Source organism: Hibiscus syriacus, unplaced genomic scaffold (genome assembly GCF_006381635.1).
Source record: "Hibiscus syriacus cultivar Baekdansim isolate YM2019G1 unplaced genomic scaffold, ASM638163v2 tig00110044_pilon, whole genome shotgun sequence".
NCBI lineage: Eukaryota > Viridiplantae > Streptophyta > Magnoliopsida > Malvales > Malvaceae > Hibiscus > Hibiscus syriacus.
Window position 1 is genome coordinate 1228978 of NW_024062574.1, and position 22320 is coordinate 1251297.

Below are 22320 nucleotides of genomic sequence, written 5' to 3' on the forward strand. Positions count from 1 at the left end.
TGCCCCGAATTATTAACACAGTTAAACAAAATTCATTGACCTGTTAGAACACGCAACGTCACCCTCTAATATTTATTTTATTATCTGAATAAATACAAATTTATTAAATAAAATAAAATTTGTGGAGTAACATTTTTTTATTAATGGTGAATAATTCATCGATATCTATTTATTATATAATATTTTAATAAAAAGAAACAATATCAGAAATAATATAATCCTCAAAAATGAAATTTAATGCTCAAAAGAAGATCAATTTAGTCATTTCATCCTGTTTTCCATGTTTCAGTTTTCATTTAGCTAGGAAAGTACGATAAGCCTATATTTGTTATGGACAAGTCTATAATCGTTCACACATCCATATGTACCATTAATAATATATATTTAGAGATATATTTGATCAAATCAAGTTAAAATTTTTGATTTATTTAAGTTGAATAGTCTTAATTTATAACTCGAATTTGATTTTTTGAGTTTATAAAATTTGAATTAAGTCAAATAAATGTGGGTTTTAAGTTTTTATTTAAATTTAATTATGAATATTTATGATATTTTATATTATTTGATTCTAATTTAAATGATTTTTATAACTATATATATATATATATATGTACAATAATTTCTTCATATTTTTTCATATGTGATATACACATATTATACTAAGTTGAGAGACTCGACTCAAACTTGAAAAATAATATACTAATTGCTAAAAAGTTTGAGTTACATTTTATAACTCAATTTGAACTTGAATTTTTTTAATTGAGCCGAGTTTATGAAATTGTAACTGAAAGTTAATTCGAGTCGAAAAAAATCAATTTTTTACGTGAAGTTTTGCTCACCCCTACATACACCGATATATAATTAATATAAAATAAGATAATTTTCATAAAAAAATATTAAATTTTATAAAAATGTAATAAATAACTATTATATTTATTGTACTGGTACAATTATTATAATGTTACAATAACTATTATACATAATCATTTAATAATTTTAGTTAGCACAAACCAAGTGACGCTTTAGTAAAAGAATTGTTATAATTTTTTTGAGAATTCGGGTTAGAGAAAATGAATGTTAAGGGCAACGACATGATTGAGAGTGTTCTTTAAATAAATATTATCTTATACTTACTCAAATTAATAAAAATAATAATATTAATAATAATAAAAAAAAAGACAATAGTTTCAACTTTCAACCACTTAAGGATGAATCATTAACTAAAAAAGTTTAAGACCCAATTCAGATTTTACACTGTATTCTTGCTAAAACGCCATTAAAGGGCCTGATTAAAAGCTATAATTTGGTTTAGGAAACAAGCTGCCGAGTGGTTTAGCACCATTAACGCCATCTCTTGAGCTCCCTTTAGCTTCATTCTCAGCTGTTTTTTCATCTTCTTCGACCGCAAAGGCTGGATGGCTGAGGATACTGTTGAGCAACTGTGTTCCTCTCAAAGCATTCGTCAATGGCAGATGACCCTCGGGCGTTTCGTCACTGAGTTCCCACGTGAACTCGCTCGGGAAAGCCCTGTAATTGTATTGCTCGATCTCGGTGTCCAGTTTCTTCATCCACCCGACTTTGAGGAAGAACTTGGTGAAGTCCTTGTTGGCCTTTTGCCATAGTTTTTTCTGGACGCTGTACCCGAATCTGTTGTCGCTGCACTGTCTCCAGAGTTCGTCTATGGCTTTCAGGTCGGCTTCGGCGATGAACTGCACCTCGGAGAAGAAGACGTAGCCGCGTTTCTGAGCGGCTTCGCCGGCGAGGACGATGAGGAGGCGGCGGGTTTCCTCATCGGCTTGGAAGAAGTTTTGAGTGGAGAGGTGGTGTTGGAGGGTGTCGAAGGAGATAGGTTGGGAAGTTGGGGAGGTGGAAGTGGTGGAGGAAGTTGGAGGGGAAAGAGAGAAGGTGGTTGTGGTGGTTGTTGTGGTGGTGGAGGAGGTGGCGGTGGGGTGGAGGAAGAGGAAGGAAGGAGGAGGAGGGAGGTTGGATTCTGAGGTGGAGAGGCGTTTGAGGAAAGAATAATGGTGGTGGAGGGAGTTAGTGGTGGTCATGGTTTTGTGTCGATGTGGGATTGTGTGAGATAATGGGAATGGTATGTGATTGGGGCTTAGATAAGTGTGGAGGGAAATACAAAAAGGAACCACAAGTATGGATTTGGGGTATTCCAATGCTGCATTCTGATTGGTCAGCTTTGAGTGAGATTATATCCTCCTATCTCCCTATTTCCAAATCCTCCTCTTTTGGTAAAAATTCCTCTTACCTCCTCAATTTTGAAACTGGACAAATTAGTCCTTCTCATAAAAATAAGGAATTTTTAATATTTTTCTTCAATTTCATGTAATTTTTAGAGTTAATTATATTATAGGCATAATGCAAAAAATAGCCCGACGTTTATCAAAATGGTCATTTTGACCTATATTCATTTTTTGGAGCATTTTAACCCTCAACATTTCACTTTGGGGCAAAAAACTCCCTCTATAAATGAAAATAATTAGTTAACACACGATTAACGCTACAAAATAGGAGCCTTTTAACCTAAAATGAAATTTTGAGGGATAACATGCCCTAGAAAAAAAGAATAAGGGATAAAGTAATTATTCTATCAAATGTTATGAGTTTTAACCCTAAAGTAAAAAGTTGGGGGCTAAAATGTTTCAAAAAATATAATATGGGGCAAAATGACCATTTTGGTAAACTTTAGGTGTCTAATTTATCATTGTGCCAATATTATATGTGTCCAAACTTTGACCCTCTTTTCAAATTGGACCTTAAACATTTGAACATTCCAATTTCATCCCTAAACTATGATTCTCATTCTAAATTGATCCTCTGAATTTTGAGTCTTTTTAGTTCATCCCTAAATTCATCCAAATATGTAATTAGTTTTAACGATAGTTTAACTTATTTTTTTCAAACATACAATAATATAAATTGGCCTCACAATTTTATTAACAAGAGGTATGATTAGTATATACATATAATTTAAGATGAAACTAAAATGTTCAAAAAGTTTAGGGACTATTTTAGAATAAAGATCATAGTTTGGGGATGAAACTAAAATATTCAAAAGTTTAAAGACAAAATTATAATGATAGTCATAACTTAAGGATGAAATTAGAATGCTAAAAATTTTATAAACTAATTTAAAATCAGAATCGTGATTAAATACGTATGATGCAGTTAACTCTAATTTTTAGTAAGAAAAAACTTCTTATACCTATTATATCAATTTCATTTAAATTATAAACTATTCAACATATTCTAAAATATAATAATAATAATAATAATAATAATAATAATGATGATGATTTTATAATTAAATTTTACATTCGTTATGTCTCTGTATTTTATTTTAATTTAATTTTTATCCTAACAAAACTTTACAAGTTTTAAGTCTTCATATTGACGTTTTCTAAGTTAATTTTTTATTTTTCATAATCATCATTATTTTTTATAATCACCATTATTTCATAACAAAACATGATAATTTTTTATTCTTTTAAAATTTTTATTTTTATAATCACCATTATTTCATCTATAATCGACTAATTCAAACTAAGTATTTCATAAAGGATAATAATTTGATTCAAATTTGATGGATTTTGAGTTGACCTGATAAAGTCATTAAAAAAGTAAGTTCGGGTTAGATTTTGCAAAGGGTGAGATTAAATTAGGTTTAAGGTAAAAAAATTGATTTATCCCATGATAATAATATAGTTTTCTTCTATATACTTAGGGATAATTGTTATAATACGTATTTCACTATACCTATTTCATTTAGATTCTTATTTCTCGATTAAAAATAAGATTTTTTTATCTTTATGTCGGATTGGGTTGAATGCGAATTTTTATCTTAAAATTTGAGTTGGGTTTCGGGTCAGATGTGACATTCATAACCTCGAATTAAGTCGTATTCAAATAGAAGAGGTATGCTTCTCGAGTCGGATCATATAAATCCATTATGAAAACCACTTCATTAATACAATTTGTATCATCGCATCATAATGAATTAAAATATAAACTAACACAAAAATGCAAATTTTTGTGAATAAAATACGAGTTATGGTCTTAATCGATATGAAATATGGGATGAAATAAAACATGACACAAAAATGCAATTTTTTTCTTAAACTCTTTGCGTTTGTCTCGTAGTCATTGAATCGACAAGGATCCGAGCTAGTTTGGTCGCATCGGGAACAGTTCTTAAACCTTTGCAAACTCTAATCGCCGACGCACCAACTTCATCGGAACAACAGGCTCGTGATCTGAAAATGGTTTACCTCATTAGTCTCGTATTCGAACCCATGATTTCTCGTGATAGTAATCATCTCTTTAATTACTGACGTAATTATTAATACTTTTTCTTTCATATTCAGTACGAGTCTAGTCTCTTTCTAATCTCATGTAATAAAATCTCATCAATATATCATGGTTTAATTATAAAATAAATATCTAAACTATATTGTTTTTCTTAAATAGGTGTTCAAATTATTTTTGAATCATCTATATGTATAATATTACAAACATTACCATTTTAAGTGTTTGGACCGTAGCTGTCATTAAATTATGTCGTTAAAGTACGCATATCACATTCTGATAATTTTAAAAATTTTATTTAAAATTAAAAAATTAAAATTATATATATAGAAACAAATTCCGAAATACTTTTTAAAAACCCAAAACTTAAAAAACATTCATTTCAACCCTTAAATCCACGTCGCCCAATGTCTTTTGTTGTTGATGAAGCTCCATACAACGATCAATGACCTTATGAAATCGTGATCAATCAACGTTTGTACTTGATGAACTCTACGGAGCAAATCGTGGCCCTAAACGATCTCGACGACCGATTGATGATAAGTATGGCGATAATGGTCATGGCTGATAAGGACGATGTTAGTGAGTTAGGGTTAGGGATTTAAGTTTTTTAAGGATTTGAGTTTTTTTGTAATTTAAGAAAAATTAGGGTTTTTTAATATAATAATATTTTTAATTTTTAAATAAATAAATTTTTTGAAATCACCATAATGTGATACATGCCACTTAACGAAAAAATTTAACGGAATTTATAGACTGGGCACCTAAAGTGGTAACGTTTGTAACGTAAGACACCTAAAAGATTCAAAAAAAGTTTGGACACTTGTCTAGAGAAAACGATATAGTTTGGACACTTATTTTATAATTAAGTCATATATCATTTGTCATTATCTGTGTCATAGAAAGTCTTAAATGACCCTCTCGGTGCATTTTTTTCTTTCTCAGTGCTCCTTAGCAGGTTTAATGGGCATTGAGATCTGCTCTTTTCTTTGTCGATTTGCTTTCCATTTTTTGTGGGTTGTGATTGGGTTTTCTTGCAGTGACTCTAGGTATGGTTGATTTGAAGCGAGGTGAAGGCACGGACTGGAGAAAGTTCTTTGTGGCTACGGAGGAGAAAATATTGGAATACTTCCTTCCGGTGGATTTAGATGGTTCGATTGCTGTGAAACCTCCTTCGACTGTCATTGATAAGGGCATTTCATAGTGAAAATATTCTCTAATGGGACAATTTATTGGGATTGCTCTGAATTTTGGTTCGATGGATAAGGTGGTTGATTTGCTTTGGGGGAACCTCACGGGTTAAGGTTACTCTTGCTGGCCCTGGTCTTTATGTTTTCTCCATTAATATGATTGCTAGGGATTAAGTTATTGAAATTGGGCCTTGGCACATTCAAAACAAACCATTCTTCTTGCGCAAATGGGAATCGAATCTTAGTAAATTTGAATATAATCTTATTAGAATGCCTATTTGGGTGCAATTGTGTAACATGCCCCTTGAGCTTTATTTCAAATGTGGTCTGAGCTATATTGCGAGCGCCTTAGGTGTAACACCCTAGTCCAGTTAGACCCAAAGATCCATGGATTACAATGTTACGCGGGACAACTGAAATAATAATCCAAAATTTTTCTTTTAGAACTGCTTGTAAATCTCTGAAATTTAGACATCCATAAGGTAATATAAAAACATAATAATAATAATAATAATAATAATAATAATAATAATAATAATAATAATAATAATAATAATAATAATAATATGGGTTTAAAAATAATGGGGAGCTCCTAAAATACATTTGCTAAATAATACAAAATACAGAGTTTTAAAAGAGTTACGATTGAATACATAACAAGGTCTATAATAGTACATGTCTTCTAAAGATGACTCAAGACGTACTCTAAAAGGTCTCTGGAAATCTGAATCTGATGCACTGGAATATCTGATGTCGATAGCTCCCCATGATCTGCTCCCTAAGAACCTGCACACAAAAACACATTCTGAACGCTGAGGTTACGAGCTCAGTGTCTCACTGGAAATTGTACTATATTATATACATTCACTAGATGAAGTGAAAAACGACACAGGTATAAGTGTACAACTACTGGACTGTTAATATGTGGCTAGCATCATGGTGCGGCTAAGCGATTCTGAATCAGAACGTACACCCACCGACTTACTCTGTCGAGTCTTGGGGCATCTGCGCCCAGTCAACTACTGTAGTGTCGTGGCACTGACTTGGATCCACTGACTGTCATATTTATGCTAAAAGGAACTCGGGTATCCTGATTGTTTCTCAAGCATCAACCAAGGCTAGTTTTATGTAAACCTAGCTATTTATGTTTATACTGTTCTCATATTAATTATTATTCTCACTTGAAGTCTTATTTGAGGATATACTGAAGTGTTGGGGTACCTCGAGTCTAACTCCCTTAAAAACTGGTCTTTTTGTCCAAAATAGACTGAAAGTATAGATATTAGCCCAAGAGTATCGATACTCCTGTAAAAGTTTCGATACTTTATATAAGTACCGATACTTTTAAACATTTTATTTTGCCTAGTTTCAAAAAAATTTGGGAGTTTTGAAACTATGACACAAAATATCGATACTAGCTCAAAGTGAAGGTTAAGAACGGTTTAAAAACACTTTCTGTAGCTAGGAAACACTGAAAACGAGTTGGATTCTCTGAATTCCTTAAACCCCTTCAAAACTTGTTTTTGGCATCCATCACCAAACCTTGCAAGAGTTGGCTTAAAATGAAGCTTGGGAAGAGTAGAATGTGGTTCTTATCTTAGTTTAAAGGGATAAACTGGAGATAAACTAAAGCTCCCACCTTTGCTCAAGTTTTCTAAGAAAGAATGTGAAACATTGGAAGAAGAAAATGAAAAAAGAGAGTTGAAAAAACGAGGAAGGGAAAACATACATGAAATTAACTTCAATTAAAAGATTTTAAATTTATTTTTGAACAAGAGTATAATTATTTCCTTGGTCCCTCCAATTCTAACTACAGATTAAAAACACCCTTTTTAATCTCTATTGAGCTTACCTCAAGCCTAAATCCTCTTTAATTTGGGTTAAGGTTTCCTAGAAGCTAAGGAATTAAACTAAGGCCCATCTCGGGTTATCCTGATACTTCTAACCTGGGATTTGGGGTGTTACATTAGGTGTGACATTGCATATGGATTCCATCACTACTTAGAAGCAGCGCTTGGAGTTCACAAAGGTTTGTGTTGAAGTGTCTGCTGAATCTAGGATTCTTGAATCACTTGTGGTTGTGTTAAGGGATGGGTCTTCAGTGTGGATTCGAGTTGAAGTTCTTTGGTTTCCCCCATGTTGCTTTGATTACAAGATATTTGGACATTCGATTAAGGCTTGGCCTAAGGTTTCTAAGCATATTAAAGGAAAAAATGTTAAATTAAGTGATAAGAATCTTAGTATAGCTCCTTATTCTGCTTCAGATTCTAAGGTAGAGTTGTGAAAGAGAGACAATGTAAAGAGTTTGTTGTTGATGGGTCATATGGTGTAGTCATTCTATTTGATAATAATGTTTCTTCTAGTAGCATGATTGTGAGCTCTGGGAGTAAAACTAGTTCTTTTTTTGTGAGAATGAATAAGGGTAAAACCAAAGAGGACGTTGACAGGGGTATTACTAGTTATAAAACAAATTTGTTATTCTTACTAGTATTGATAGTGAAAATATCCCCTTTGCCTCATATTTCCCTCCTTAAAAATTGTTCGTGTTTTGTGTGTGCTATAAATTACACATAAATTATGTGCAAGCATACACAATCGAGCAAGTAATACAATGATGAGTGAGTATCGTCTCCACAGGGATTGGAGGAAATTACGAGTTAAGTCAATGCAATAAACTAATTTATCTATAAATAGCTAATGGTATGCACAAACGATTATGCCGAGGCAAAATGAAATGTTTGTAGGTAGAGTTGAAATGGTAGTGTGAGTGGGTGGAAAATGAGAATGTCGTGGCAAAAGTAGTTGTTTAAAGTGCAATCAAATGAAAATGCTAAGGCAAAATAGATTAATAACGTGAGAATTAAGTAAGATGACTTGATAATCCTCACACAACACGCTATTATGAGAATAAATGATGGGGTCACTTAGGAATCTTAAGTATTATCTTTTAAGATGGTCTAAACTTCTATGTCTTACTTACTCGATAGAATTTACTACGAGTGTCCCTACGCTATCTTTAGTCATGGAATCTGACAGATGAGAATGCCACAACAGATTTTCTGGGCCTAAGCATCAACATCTAACTTATCGATTCATCCATACTTCTTTTAGTCATTGAAATTCTAACCTCATCTCTAACGGTGGATTAGTCTCTAGTTATCAGCTAAAACTCATTGCTTACATCAATCTTCCTTTAGTTTCTCTTGAACACTAAATATCAATAACTTAGTTTCTTTCGAACACTAAGTAGTATACTTAAGAAAAAAAGCTACTATTATAGCTCCTACAATCTTAAGCAATTAAAAACAATAAGTAAAACAAGTACTAAACATGAAAACATCAACCATCCATTAAAGAAAACACTTAATCATCCATGATGAACCCCACCAAATAAATTTTAGTTCATGTTGGGGTTCAAATAACCCATAAAAATAATTCTTTCCTTACAATCAATACAACGTGAATAAAAAGAAAGCATAAGAGTGGAGGAAATACTCTAAACGGCCCTGTCAAAGCTCCCTTGGACACCATGAACCACCTTAGCGATATTAGATCCACTCAGAAGACTAACTAGTCACTCTCTCAAGCTTGAAAATAGATGAACACCACGAAAGATATGAGAAAAAAAAGTTTGAAGCTTGTTGCCTCATTTTTTTTCTCTTTTTCAGCTCACTTTTCCCCTCAAAAGATCCCACTCATTTGTGGTGTCATAATATATATATACTAAGGAAATATACATAAGATTTTGTGCCAAAATTACAATGGTACCTTAAAGTACATTCCCCACATGTGAGGGATAGTACAACATATGGCAGTGGGCCCCTCCTAAGTGGTTGGCAACAAATAACACGTGATGAATTTATAGTTATCTTTCTGTGAAAATATCTCTAACTCCTTTGTCTTTTTCTGCGCCCAAAATTTACCGCAACATTTTCATTATGCTTCAGCATCCCAGTTTTCCAGGGCAATTCTCCTCACACACCCTTGCTTCTAGAACCTACACATCAACATCCAAACCAAACCTTCCCCATAAAGTAGCACCATTCACAAAATAAATTGCCAAGGAAAAAATCTACCAAATGCAACTAAATTCTCCTAAATGTATCTAAATGAACCTATATGAGCCTTAGGACAATCAAAAACTTAAGCAAAATGCCTCAAATATAGTCTTTTTATGGAATTATCAAAAATCAAGAGGTGTTTCTTTAGGAGTTGTTCATCTTCTTTAGAAGATGAAGACTAAAAAGAAGGAACACTTGGAGAAGCCAAAGAAAACTATAGAGATTATAGACAATAGTGCTGGAGGTCTTAGCCCTAACCTTAATCTATGAAGATATGATTTTGGAATGTCAGAAGATTGAACAGTCATTGTAAGCAAGGTAAGGTCCCACAAAGATTGAAGGGTGTTCATGTTATTGTATTGTATCTTCTTGAAACTAGGATTAAAGAATCAAATGTTTTTACTGTCATTGCTAGAAGTTTTAATGGCTGGAATGTAATCTCTAATCATTTTTTTGTTGTTAATAGTCACATCTAGATTTATATTAAGGATGATGTGAGTGTTGTTAGTTGCCAGATTACTGAGCAAGTTGTCAATTTTAAGAGTAGTGTTTATGGGATGGACTTTTATGTTTATGTAGTATATGGTAAAAACCTTGGTGCTGAATGTAGGGAGTTGTGGCAGAACCTTAGGGATGTTGAGGTTATGATTGGGTATTTCCCTTAACTTATTAGGGGGATTTTAATATTACTGATGCCCCCATGAAAGCTTGGACTTTGATGGCTCTCATTCTCACTTGCAGTCTAAGATTCAAGAATTTCATGATTGTATTGTGGATTTAAGTTTGTTAGACCATCCATATATTTATCCTTTGTACACATGGTCAAACAAACAGGAAAATCATTTTTTTGGCTCGAAAGCTTGACAGTATACTAATTAATCCTTTATGGTCAGTAGCATTTACTGAGTCTTTTGTTGATTTTCAAGTACATGAGGTGTCTAACCATTGTCTTTCTTTGGTTTGGCTTTTGAAGGATGTTCATATTTCCAAACTGAATCCTTTTAAGTTTTTTAACTTTTGGGTTAAGCATCGTGATTTTTTATCTACATTGACTGATTCTTGGAATGAGGTTATTCAAGAAACCTTCCCTATGATGATTCTTTTTTACAAGCTAAAGTGATTGAAAGCTTGTTTGAGGCTCTTTAACAAGATACATTTTAATGATATTTCTCGAATAGTGCATAGAAAGATAGAGGATCTGGAAAGCGTTCAACTTAGGAATTTAGATTCTGGTGTAATTGAGCAGTGCATCGCTATTGAGCACTCTTTATAGCTGAGCTTGTAGAGCTTGAGAAAGCTAAAAATCAGTATTTCAGGTAGAAAGCCAAAATTAATTGGCTTCAAGAAGAAGATCAGAGGACTAAGTTCTTTCACTATATGGTTGCAACTAAGTTGAAAAATGACACCATCAGAGTTGTTCATGATGAACATGGTAATAGGTTGGAGTCTTTTGATGATATGGCTTCTGAGGCAGTTAATTTCTTTACTACGCTTGTTGGATGAGTTGACCTTATGGTTAGTGACTGTGATATGGATATGCTTCAAACCCTACTAGACTTCTCTTTGTCTGTTGGAGAAGGGGACTGGTTGGTTTGGAAAGTTATAGATAAAGATATTAGGGATGTCATTTTCTACAAAGGGAATGACAAGACACCTGATCATAATGGGTACACTTCTCTCATCTTTAAAGTTGCTTAGTCTGTTATTGGTAGAAACTTTACTCGAAACTGTAAGGAGTTTTTTTCATACTTCTACTCTCTTGTTGGCATTTAATGCCACTACTTTGGTGTTTGTGCTTAAGACGTCCAATGCTAGTGTGATGAAAGATTTTTAATCTATTTCATATTATTCAGTGGTTTATAAGGCTTTTACCAAAATAATTGTTGGTAGGCTTGCAAGTGTATTTCTTGCATTTTGGATCTGAACTAGACTACTTTTGTTCATGGTCGAGAAATTATGGATAATACACTCTTGGCGCAGGAGATGGTAAAAGGATATGCTAAGAAGACACTTTCTCCTAAGTGGGTTTTGAAGATTGATATTAGGAAGGCATTTGACACTTTGAGTTGGAATTTTGTGATTCAAATACTGGAAGCTCTTGGGATATTTTTCTATTTTTGAGAATGGATTAGGGGTTGTTTCACGGGCTCTTGCTTTTCAATTTCCTTCAATGGTAGCCTAGTGGGGGTTTTAAAGGAGCTAGAGGTATTCGACAAGGGGACCCCTGTCTTCCCTCTTATTTGTTCTGGCTATGAATGTCATGTCTAAAATGCTCGATCTTGCAGGTGGAAATGGGATTTTCAGACATCATACTAAGTGCAAGAATGTGGGGTTGAAACATTTGTGCTTTGCTGATGATCTGTTAATATTTTGCAAATGTTCTTATGATTCAGTTGTTGGGATTCATTCTGTTTTAGATAGTTTTTTATTTTATTTTAAGGCTTTAGTTGAATGCTTCTAAGTGTGATTTTTTTATTTCAGGGATGGCAGTTGAGCTAACTAATACTATTGAAAGGTTTTTAAGCTTTAGAATTGGCTATCTCCCTATTCATTATCTTGGGGTACCATTGGTTACACGAAAGTTAACTGAAAAATATTGTTTTTCTTTGGTGGACAAGATTAAAGCTAAGCTGAGGGTGGGCGAATAAACAACTTAGCTATGCGGATAGGCTACAATTAATCAAGTCTGTTCTGCTTAGTATAGCAAATTATTGGTGTAGGCAACTTATTCTACCTTAAGTTGTCATTAAGAGGATTGGCCAGCTTTGCGCTCGTTATTTCTAGAAGGGGTGGACAGAGTGGCGACTGGGGCTCGGGTTAGCTAGAAGAAAATCTATACCCTTAAGCCTGAAGGGGGCCTAGGCATGAAGGATCTAAAGTGTTGGAACAAGACTTTTATGCTCCTTCTCATTCAAAAGAGTTTGGTAGGAGAAAAGTCTTTAAGGCCTTTAACCAGTGAGGTAAGTTGATTCGTGTTGTCCCATAACATTTCATTTGAGGATAGAAAACCCATATCTTGGAGGTTGTCTTTTTGTTGACTAACGATTTCATCAACGAATGATTTTTTTACACCAAAATGAAACAATGGAAGTCAAAATGCTCAAAAAAGTAATAAGAGTGGAAATAACTATTTAATCAAGCATTATGAGTGTTTTTTGTAATTATACCCTTATATCAATCAGGGGTGAAGCGCCCAAAGGGCCCTGGCCCTTGTAAAAAATTATATTCGATAGATTTTTATCTAATAGTATTTTAGTTCATGTAAAAATAAGTATTCAAATTAAAAAAATATAATAATTTATTAAATATTTAAGCAAGTAGGGCTGAACTAAAGAATAATAATCTAATGTTCTCAATTTTTTATTTAATTACAATTTAGGTCATTATAAGTTTAAATATTAGACAAATTAAACAATATTGTCTTTTGAATTTTAAGTTTAAATATCCAATAAGTTAACGTATTTTTCTTAAAAAGTTCAATATTTCGGCCTCTGCCAATATTTAATACTGGCTTCGTCCATGATATTAATGTAAAATATGGAACATTGCTTAGGAGGAGATCTAGTTTTCTCATTTTTTGTTAAATTTTATTTTAAGTCCCTATTATTTTAAGCATTGATCAATCCAAACTTAACTTCCAATTTTTAGGTTTAAATCTTTAATAAGTCCACGTTCTTTTAAAATTAAGTAAATTGGTCCCTCTTGATGTTTAATCCTAATTCAGTTCTTAGTATAAAATTCAATGAATTTTATACATTTCTACGGATTTTGTTGACAATTAATATTTTGACGTCCAAATCATTAAATTAATTATAATGTTAACACCTCCAGAAAAAAAATATAATTTTGAGATAAAATTATTTTTTATATTAATTGTTTAGTTTAAATGTAAAAATTAAAAAAATATTACTTATATCCTTGAAACGATTATAATGTAACATATATTTAAAAAAAATTCTCAAAGATTATATAATGTACAATATATTACATACGTAACTACTCAAATTATTTAAAGAAAATAACATTTTCTTTTATTATTAAGTCAATTAAATTTGATTAATTATATTTTATAAAATATATTTAAAATAAATATTTTAATTTCTCACAATATATTTTGACAAAACACATTCAACCTTAAACTGACATTGATTGGAATAGACGAGCAAATAGTTGTTGCTTGCCGGTAGGAGACATTGAAACTTCAACTATTACAAGAAATGAATGTAACAAAAAAGGATAAATTCCTTATTTAGTACTTAAACTACCATTTTTGGTCCGCTTTAATTTATAAACTTTCAATTATTTTTAAAACCATACCTAACATTTTATTTTCATTTCATTTTAGTACACACCATTAAAAACTCAAGGCATTTAGTACCTAAACTATTAGTTTTGGTCCGTTTTAGTACCTAAACCTTTATTTTTTTTTCAAAACTTAATGTTACATTTTGAACAGAATACTAAAACGAAATCAAAAGTAAAGTTTTTAACGATGAGTATTAAAATAAACAAAAACTAAACTTTATGTATGGTTTTGAAAAAATTGAAAGTTTAGTTACTAAAACAGACTAAAATCGATTGTTTAGATACTAAACGCCTAATTTACCCAAAATATAAGGCTTGAAATCATAATCACTTGTCAATTGGGTTATAAACTGAAAATTAAAATTTTATAATTCTATTAAAATTTTATAAACTGAAAATTAAAATTTTATAACTTTTTAAAACATAATTGACTTCGATTTGAGCCTAGAATTGGATAAACCATAGCTCTGATACAATTAAATGTAATACCCCAACCCGTATCCAACCTGGATACGAATCCTAGGTGTCACATTGACTTTTCAAATTGTTACTTTTAAAATATGGTTGAAAATTTAAAATTTTATTTATATAAAAATGATGGAACCCTTAATCAATACTAAATAATATAAGTTTAAACACCATTTGAAATTATAACTCCATAATTTACATAAATACTATAATGTTTGTTTACAAAACTGATCAGAGTATATACAATTCAAACATTGAATTACATGCCAACCACATTCGGTATAATAAAATACATATGGTCTAATTTGTTTCTGATCTGATCTTCTGAAAGGGGAATACTGTCCTGACTTGCGTAAAACACTCACACGCTAAATCATTGACTTAGTTAGGCATATAAAATGTATAATAAAACATTACATAACTTAATAATATCATAATCATTTCATACAATCATGTAAAGAAAACATGGAACACATCATATAACGAAAGCACATATATGCACACCTATATGTATACATATCATCATCATTATCATTATCATTATCCACATCATTATCATTATCAACATCATTATCATTATCATTCAATGTTCATTTATATCTTTTTTCTTTTAATAACCTATGGTACATCATTGAGAACTTAAGGTATGTAAGTGCATTGAGGTTGTGCACAAATGTTGTCACCACAACTCGTATAAATTGCATTGAAGTGCCACATAGAAATGTCCCGAAGGACCACATAGTACTGTCCCGAATGACCGCATAAAAACATCCCGAAGGACCACGTAGAATTGTCCCGAAGGACCGCGTAGAACCTTCGACTCTTGGCATGCCAATTATACCCTTAGCTCTCATATCACATACTTATGGGCTTTACCTTTTATATCATTTCATATAGCTTATCACATAGGCATGTATCCATATAGACCATTATCAAATAACTTATTTCATCTTTTCAGATATTCACATAGTTCAATATCACATAGCTTATATCACATGTTCATATATTCACGTAGTCCGGTATCACATAGCTTATATCATTTTCTCAAATATCCGCATAGATCTTGTAACACATAGGATAACATATAACACATAGCTCATGTATAATATTGTATGTAACATAATAACAGATACCAACTATACTTATATTCATGTACATCTAGAAACCATATAAACAACATACTATTATTCATAAAATCATGAAATCAAAACCTTGGAAATATACTCATCGCAATTCTTATTTCCCATATCACCATCTATTTTAAGTGTATAAATTGCATAGAAATGTCTCGAATGACCACATAGTACTGTCCCGAATGACCGCATAGAAATGTCCCGAAAGACCACATAGAGTTGTCCCAAAGGATCGCGTAGAACCCTCGACTCTTGGCATGCCAATTATACCCTTAGCTCTCATATTATATACTTATGAGCTTTACATTTTATACCATTTCATATAGCTTATCACATAGGCATGTATCCACATAGACCATTGTCAAATAGTTTATTTCACCTTTTCAGATATTCACATAGTTCAATATAACATAACTTATATCACATGTTCACATATTCACGTAGTCCGGTATCATATAGCTTATATCATTTTCTCAAATACCCGCATAGATCATGTAACACATAGCTCATGTATAACAATGCATGTAACATAATAACAGATACCAACTATACTTATATTCATTTACATCCAGAAACCATATAAACAACATATTATTATTTATAAAATCATGAAATCAAAACCTTGGAAATAGACTCATCGCTAGTCTTATTTCTCATATCACCATCTATTATAAGTGTATGCACTCACCTTGGCCTATCTAGTCAAAGTAACACCTATAACTCTTATTTCTCACTTTATCAATCTTATATCTTTGATTCGTCCGGAATTGGCCTTCGTTCGATATCTACACAATAATACGATTGGTATAAATATCGAAACTCGAATCACTATAATCAATTCTTAATAACATAATTTAAACGAAGCACTTGTTTCACAATTTCATTCTGATTAGTATCCGTACCCTAGGTACAGTAGTGATACTTCCCTACTGTTGTATCGATACTCTTTATGCATTGTGGAATTCGTTATTAAAAATGGTACCGATACTTAAACATTGGCATCGATACCCCTAGTAACAATGCTACTACTTCAGTATCGATACTCTTTAAAGTATTTATCCACTTTTACCTTATGGTATCGATATTGTTCATCCAATATCGATACCTAGACCAAGATATCACCTATTTTTACCTTGAAGTATTGGTATTGTTCATCCAGTACTGATACCTCTTGCCCAGAACTTACTCGTTCCAACTCAAAATTTGACCAAAACTCTCTTAAACCTTCCATTATGACTTCCTCTCAAGCCTTCAAACTTAACTACACTTATAACAACTAACTTATATTACTTTAACACACTTAATCATTCAAATTCCCATAATATGACTTGAAACTAAGAATCTTAACATAAATTCAACATGCTCTAAACCCATTTCTACCACTTTAAATTTCTTATTTCAGTTTATAACAAGTCAAATTTCACTTCAAAATTCATTTATGAACTATTTCTTATCAAATCACTTAAAAACCCTTTTTATTCAATCTATCGTAACTTGCAAATCTTTTAGTTTCTATTTCTCTTTAAACTTCCATAAGCTTTCCTAATACTCCAAGAGTCAAAATCACTCATAAATTACAAGAAATAACCAAATGGAAGAATCTTTACCTTAGCTATGGAGCTGACGGTGGGAGGAGGAAGAAAGATAAAGAGACTTCTGGATTCTTTTTCCCATTCTTTTCCCTTCCACGTGGATGTATAATATCCAAGGGATGAATTAAAAATTCATTTTCTTATCAAATGACCATTATGTCATTTCATCATTCATTCTTTGTTATTCAATAATACACATAGATATTCTAATTAAGTCCCTAAAATTTTCAAATTTTCAAAATTAGACACAAAGTTTTAACATCTTACACTTTAGTCATTAGCCCGGTCTTTAGGATGTTACACGGTGGACGTCTTTGTCGACGTCGATGAATGCACATGCCTCGTATTTTCTCATAAATTAGGAACGATTTCCCGTTCATGTTGAATCACTCATAATAATCATTTGTAATCGAATAATGATCCACATAAATAGGTTTCGTACGGGGAATGCATCCACGTCGATCCTCCCACATCATTACGCACTTGATGTGCTTCAACAGTCAACCGACTTCTTTTTTGCTTTATCTATCGATGATATGCATATCGTCGAGATTCTCAAGTGTTTCCATAATAGATTGTATGAAACCAAATTGGCAGAGCACGCGATCAGTAGGATGTCACTCGATAATAGTATAACATACCAGAGGGACCTCCGCCATCCAGTCATCTAATGGGCCTCTCAAGTGATGTGAAATGCGAGTAGGTATCTCTAACTTAACGTTAAGAATGAGCAGATATCTATAACTTAACGTTACAAATGAATGGATCTAATATACAACGTCTCTCATAATTTAATAAATAGTATACAAATTAAAATATAAACTAATACTAAAAAATTAAATAAATAAAACATTCACAATAATTAAAATATCAGCACAATTTAAAATTGTTACTATATCGACAAAATAACTCGAGATATGATTCTCATCTAAACATAGCAACTCCTATTTCATTTTATAAATGTAAAAAATAATAAAAAATTAGTACAATAAAATTTAATAAAACAATGAATTATTAAATAATTATAATATAATAAAAATATTTTACATTATTAATAGTAAGATTAATAATATAAATAACGAGAGAATTTGATATTTGTGTGTGGTTTTAGGGTTGTGTTGAATGTGACATTTATATGGAGAGTGGAGTGGGAGGGGTGTTAATCAATATGAGAGACAGATGATTCGACTGAATTAAAGGAAATGTATAAATCATGATCTGCGTCTTCCATACATGCTAAACATTCAACGAAGGCAAGTATGATAAACTCGGACAGAATTTCGCGAAATTATGATTGATGATCCACAATTAAATACCACCGTGTCAAAAAAAGTACTAGATCAATAATATCAATAGAGAAAGTGTTTGACATATAATTACTTGGTATAAGGGTGATATTTCAATAGATACGCCTTATTTTTCCCTATATAAACAGCCCTTCATTCATCTTCCTTCTGCCCTCTTATACTATATTATCTCATTCTTTCTCTGTTCCTCGATCGAGTCTTCTTTTTGTTCGAAGATATGGCAGCCAGTGGCGTTGTTTCCGGCAAGAGCTTGATCGTCAGCTTCGGTGAGATGCTGATCGACTTTGTCCCCACCGTCTCCGGCGTTTCTCTAGCCGAAGCACCCGGATTCCTCAAAGCTCCCGGCGGAGCCCCCGCTAACGTTGCCATCGCCGTCGCTAGACTCGGCGGCAAGGCGTCCTTCGTCGGGAAACTCGGGGACGACGAGTTCGGTCGTATGCTGGCGGATATTCTCAAGCAAAACGGAGTCTCCGACGAAGGGATCTTGTTTGACCAGGGCGCTAGAACTGCTCTCGCCTTCGTTACGCTACGCGCCGACGGAGAGCGTGAGTTCATGTTCTACAGGAATCCCAGCGCCGATATGCTGTTGAAGCCGGAGGAATTGAACCTTGATCTCATCAGATCTGTAAGTCATTCTATCGTATTTTACACTTCAAATTAACGAATCTGTTGATTTCTTCTCCTCTAGATCTTTGTTTGGTTTGCCGCGCTTTTCATTTGTTCTTTATTCGATGTTGACTTTAGAGCCAAACACAATCGGTGTTTCTTACGCGCCGTAGATTGAGCGTAGCCTTTAACCTTATATTGTTTGCGGGCCCACGCACAGTATCTAAGCTCCGAAATTTTTGTCCTTTTTCATTTTTATTTTCAAAAATTTATGGCTTTGTTATTGTCACCTGCCATCGATGTAAATTGAAAAGCTACTTTAGCGTGGATGGTGCTGTCCAAATCACGTGCTTCTCTTTGGGGACAATTACCTTGAAAAATCCAAATGAACCCGAGAGATTTTTATTTATTTTACATTTTCGGGATTTTTTTAATTTAAAAAAAATTGCTTAAACTATACAATTGCTAGTGTTTTTTAATTTCAGCAAAATTTTGAAAAATTATAGAATTAGTATAATGCTGTCGGTTGGTTTGGTGGTAGATGTGATTGGTGAGTGAAGTATAGTGAAGAAATATAATTAGCTTACCTAACAATCACTATATAAATCTAATTTGAAGGCCAGAGTGTTTCACTATGGATCGATAAGTTTGATAGTGGAGCCATGCAGATCAGCTCATTTGAAGGCAATGGAAGTGGCCAAAGATGCAGGCGCATTGCTCTCTTATGACCCTAACCTTCGTCTTCCACTTTGGCCTTCGGCTGATGAAGCCAGGAAACAGATTTTGTCCATCTGGGATAAGGCCGATATCGTCAAGGTCAGCGACGTCGAGCTCGAGTTCCTCACCGGAAGCGACAAGGTGGACGACGAAACAGCCATGAAACTCTGGCGCCCCAATTTCACCCTGCTCCTGGTCACCCTTGGCGAAAAGGGTAGCCGATACTACACCAAGGTATGCTAAATTCAACTTCTTTCCGAGAACCAATAGCATAGAATTTGACTCTTGGCACTTGGCAGTGTCTGTCATGGTAGGTGATGCATTTATTTTTATGGTAGATGATGACTTTTAGGTGGAGGGTTTTCAATTCCCTGTGCTGGAACTGACTCAGATTGCCGAATTAGATATACTTCCTTAGATTAATCTTTGAATATATTCTATATATTATACATATATTTGGCCCATTACATTGGAATTGATGTCCTTTGAGTAATACCAACGGCTAAAGCAATTTACAAAGTGAAGCATTGGGGGGCCATATTTTGCATCTTGGAGTTGTTTTTTTTTAATTATAAAGGGTTGGTGAACGGTGGTTTCTTCAACCTGAACTCAAATACTGCGTGCCTCTGGTTGTAATCTAATTCCATAAAAACAATGGGTCCCAATGTTACATTTCGATGCTTTTTGGCATTGACACTTGGACAAAACTATTTTGGCTTATGTTTTGTTTTGTCACTGAAAAATGTCAGAAATTCCATGGGTCAGTCGATGCATTCCATGTAAACACCGTGGATACAACCGGCGCCGGCGACTCATTCGTCGGCGCTCTGCTATCAAAGATCGTGGACGAGCCGTCGATTCTCGAGGATGAATCGAAGTTGAGGGAAGTGTTGAGATTTGCAAATGCATGTGGAGCCATCACCACGACCAAGAAGGGAGCCATCCCGGCGCTGCCGACTGAAGCCGATGCACTTGCCTTAATCAATGGAGCTTAGTTTCTAAGCAACTTTACATTGTTTTTTCTTTTTTTTTCTCTCCACATTTCGACGCGTTTTGAATTTATTTTCCCTTTGATTATGCAAGCTGTGGTTTTCCTTATGTGGAAACCCTTTTGTAATTCGCAATGTTTTACTCGTTCTGTCACCATTCATACTTGAACTTGAAGTTAAATGTTAATGAATAAAATTTGATTTGATTTTAAAAAAATAATATTTTTTACTTTTGAATTATTTAAAATGTTTAACTTACAATTTTAGATAGTATTTATTTATTAAATAATATTATAAACTTTATTTTGAAATAAAAGATAATATATATTGTATTTGGATAGTAAAGTTATTTAGATTAAAGTCAAGGATAAACTATGTCCGTCTAGTATCTAAACATCAGTTTCATTTTAGTAACTAAACATTCAGTTTTTAAAAAATTATATCTAACGTTTAGTTTTCATTTCATTTTAATATCTTGTCTTTTAAAACTTAACATGTTTAGTACTTAAATTATCAATTTTTACATGTTTTAGTACTTAAACATTTAATCTTTTCATAATTAATGTCAAATTTTGAGCATGACACTAAAATGAAATAAAAATTAAGTGTCCGTTTGGTTTTAGAAAATATATGTTATTTTTATTTTCATAGAAAATAGAAAACGTTGAAGAAAACATGTTTGGTTGTAAAATTGAAAAATATTTTCAAAAAAATGAAAATAAAAATAAGTGAAATATGAAAACGTAAAAAAAAATGTTTTCAATCTTTTCATTAAAATTGTTTTCGAAATTCAAAAAATAAGAAAACATATTTTTTTATGTAAGTAACACTTTTGTGTGTTATTAACATTATATTCCTATTATAAATTAAAATAAATTGTGTTATGGAATTTCTTATCAACTTTATTGTTTTATATTTGTAAAATCATATGTTAAATTTATGTAATGATTTTTAATAATTATAATCTAATTTAATTATTTAATAACTATTTTATTCTATTTTATAAAATTAGATACCAAATATATTTTTATTATTTTAGTTTATAATTCAAGTTTTCATTTTTTTTATTAACCAAAAATGTTTTCTAATTTTTAAAAAATTGAAAATGAAAATTATTTTCTGAAAACAAAAATAGAAGATATTTTCTAGAACCAAACAAACCCTAAAATTTTTAACAGTGTGATATTAAAATGAAAAAAATCTAAACATTAGATATGCTTTTGAAAAAATTAAAAGCGTGGGTATTAAACAGATCAAAACTGATAATTTAGATATCAAACATATAATTTATCCTCGAATCAATTAGTATCGTAATATCTTAAATAATTATATTAAGGCAAATTAGTATCTTATTCTAACGAACCAGTTTTGTAATATGTCGTGAAAGTTGTTTTATGGGGTAATATTAAAGATCTCAGTTGTGTCGGAAGATTTGTTAAGCTTCCGAAGAACATGTTGGATCCGTGGTCTAACGTATCCAATTTCCATATATAGTACACTAATGTCTGAAATCCTCCCTGAAAATTCGTTGTTTTCTATGTTCATTCGTGTCAATATCCTCGACCCAGAAATTCTCGTCGGTATCTGACCGGAAAGTAGGTTTTCCGACAAGTCGAACCGGAAAGTAGGTTTTCC

General features: G+C 32.4%; 3 protein-coding genes across 5 annotated transcripts in view; 1 reads left to right on the forward strand and 2 right to left on the reverse strand.

Moving 5' to 3' along the window:
- Positions 1-1274: 1274 nt before the first annotated feature.
- Positions 1275-20858, reverse strand: LOC120213794 (tetrapyrrole-binding protein, chloroplastic-like). Its single transcript, XM_039211856.1, has 3 exons — positions 20850-20858; positions 2640-2644; positions 1275-2058 (listed from the first exon to the last, which is right to left on the reverse strand). The coding sequence occupies exon 3, from the start codon at positions 2049-2051 to the stop codon at positions 1290-1292; it is 762 nt and encodes a 253-aa protein (XP_039067787.1). The 5' UTR covers positions 2052-2058; positions 2640-2644; positions 20850-20858; the 3' UTR covers positions 1275-1289.
- The window catches only part of LOC120213795 (B-box zinc finger protein 25-like), a 40546-nt gene continuing 22602 nt past the window's right edge, over positions 4377-22320 (reverse strand). For all 3 annotated transcript variants that reach the window (XM_039211858.1, XM_039211860.1, XM_039211857.1), the window contains 2 exons: positions 19922-19929; positions 4377-4388 (listed from right to left, as the gene is read on the reverse strand). The gene's annotated coding sequence lies outside the window, so the exon portion shown is untranslated. The remainder of the gene's footprint in view (positions 4389-19921; positions 19930-22320) is intronic.
- LOC120213793 (fructokinase-2-like) lies at positions 18525-20724 on the forward strand. The gene is made up of 3 exons (XM_039211855.1): positions 18525-18998; positions 19598-19930; positions 20446-20724. The coding sequence occupies exons 1-3, from the start codon at positions 18591-18593 to the stop codon at positions 20689-20691; spliced, it is 987 nt and encodes a 328-aa protein (XP_039067786.1). The 5' UTR covers positions 18525-18590; the 3' UTR covers positions 20692-20724.

Excerpts from the sequence above, each read along its gene's own strand:
- LOC120213793 (XM_039211855.1), top strand. The coding sequence starts at position 18,591 with ATGGCAGCCAGTGGCGTTGTTTCCGGCAAGAGCTTGATCGTCAGCTTC. Across the intron at positions 18,999-19,597 it reads ACCTTGATCTCATCAGATCT|GCCAGAGTGTTTCACTATGG; the intron begins GTAAGTCATTCT and ends TCTAATTTGAAG. Across the intron at positions 19,931-20,445 it reads GTAGCCGATACTACACCAAG|AAATTCCATGGGTCAGTCGA; the intron begins GTATGCTAAATT and ends GAAAAATGTCAG.
- LOC120213794 (XM_039211856.1), bottom strand. The coding sequence starts at position 2,051 with ATGACCACCACTAACTCCCTCCACCACCATTATTCTTTCCTCAAACGC.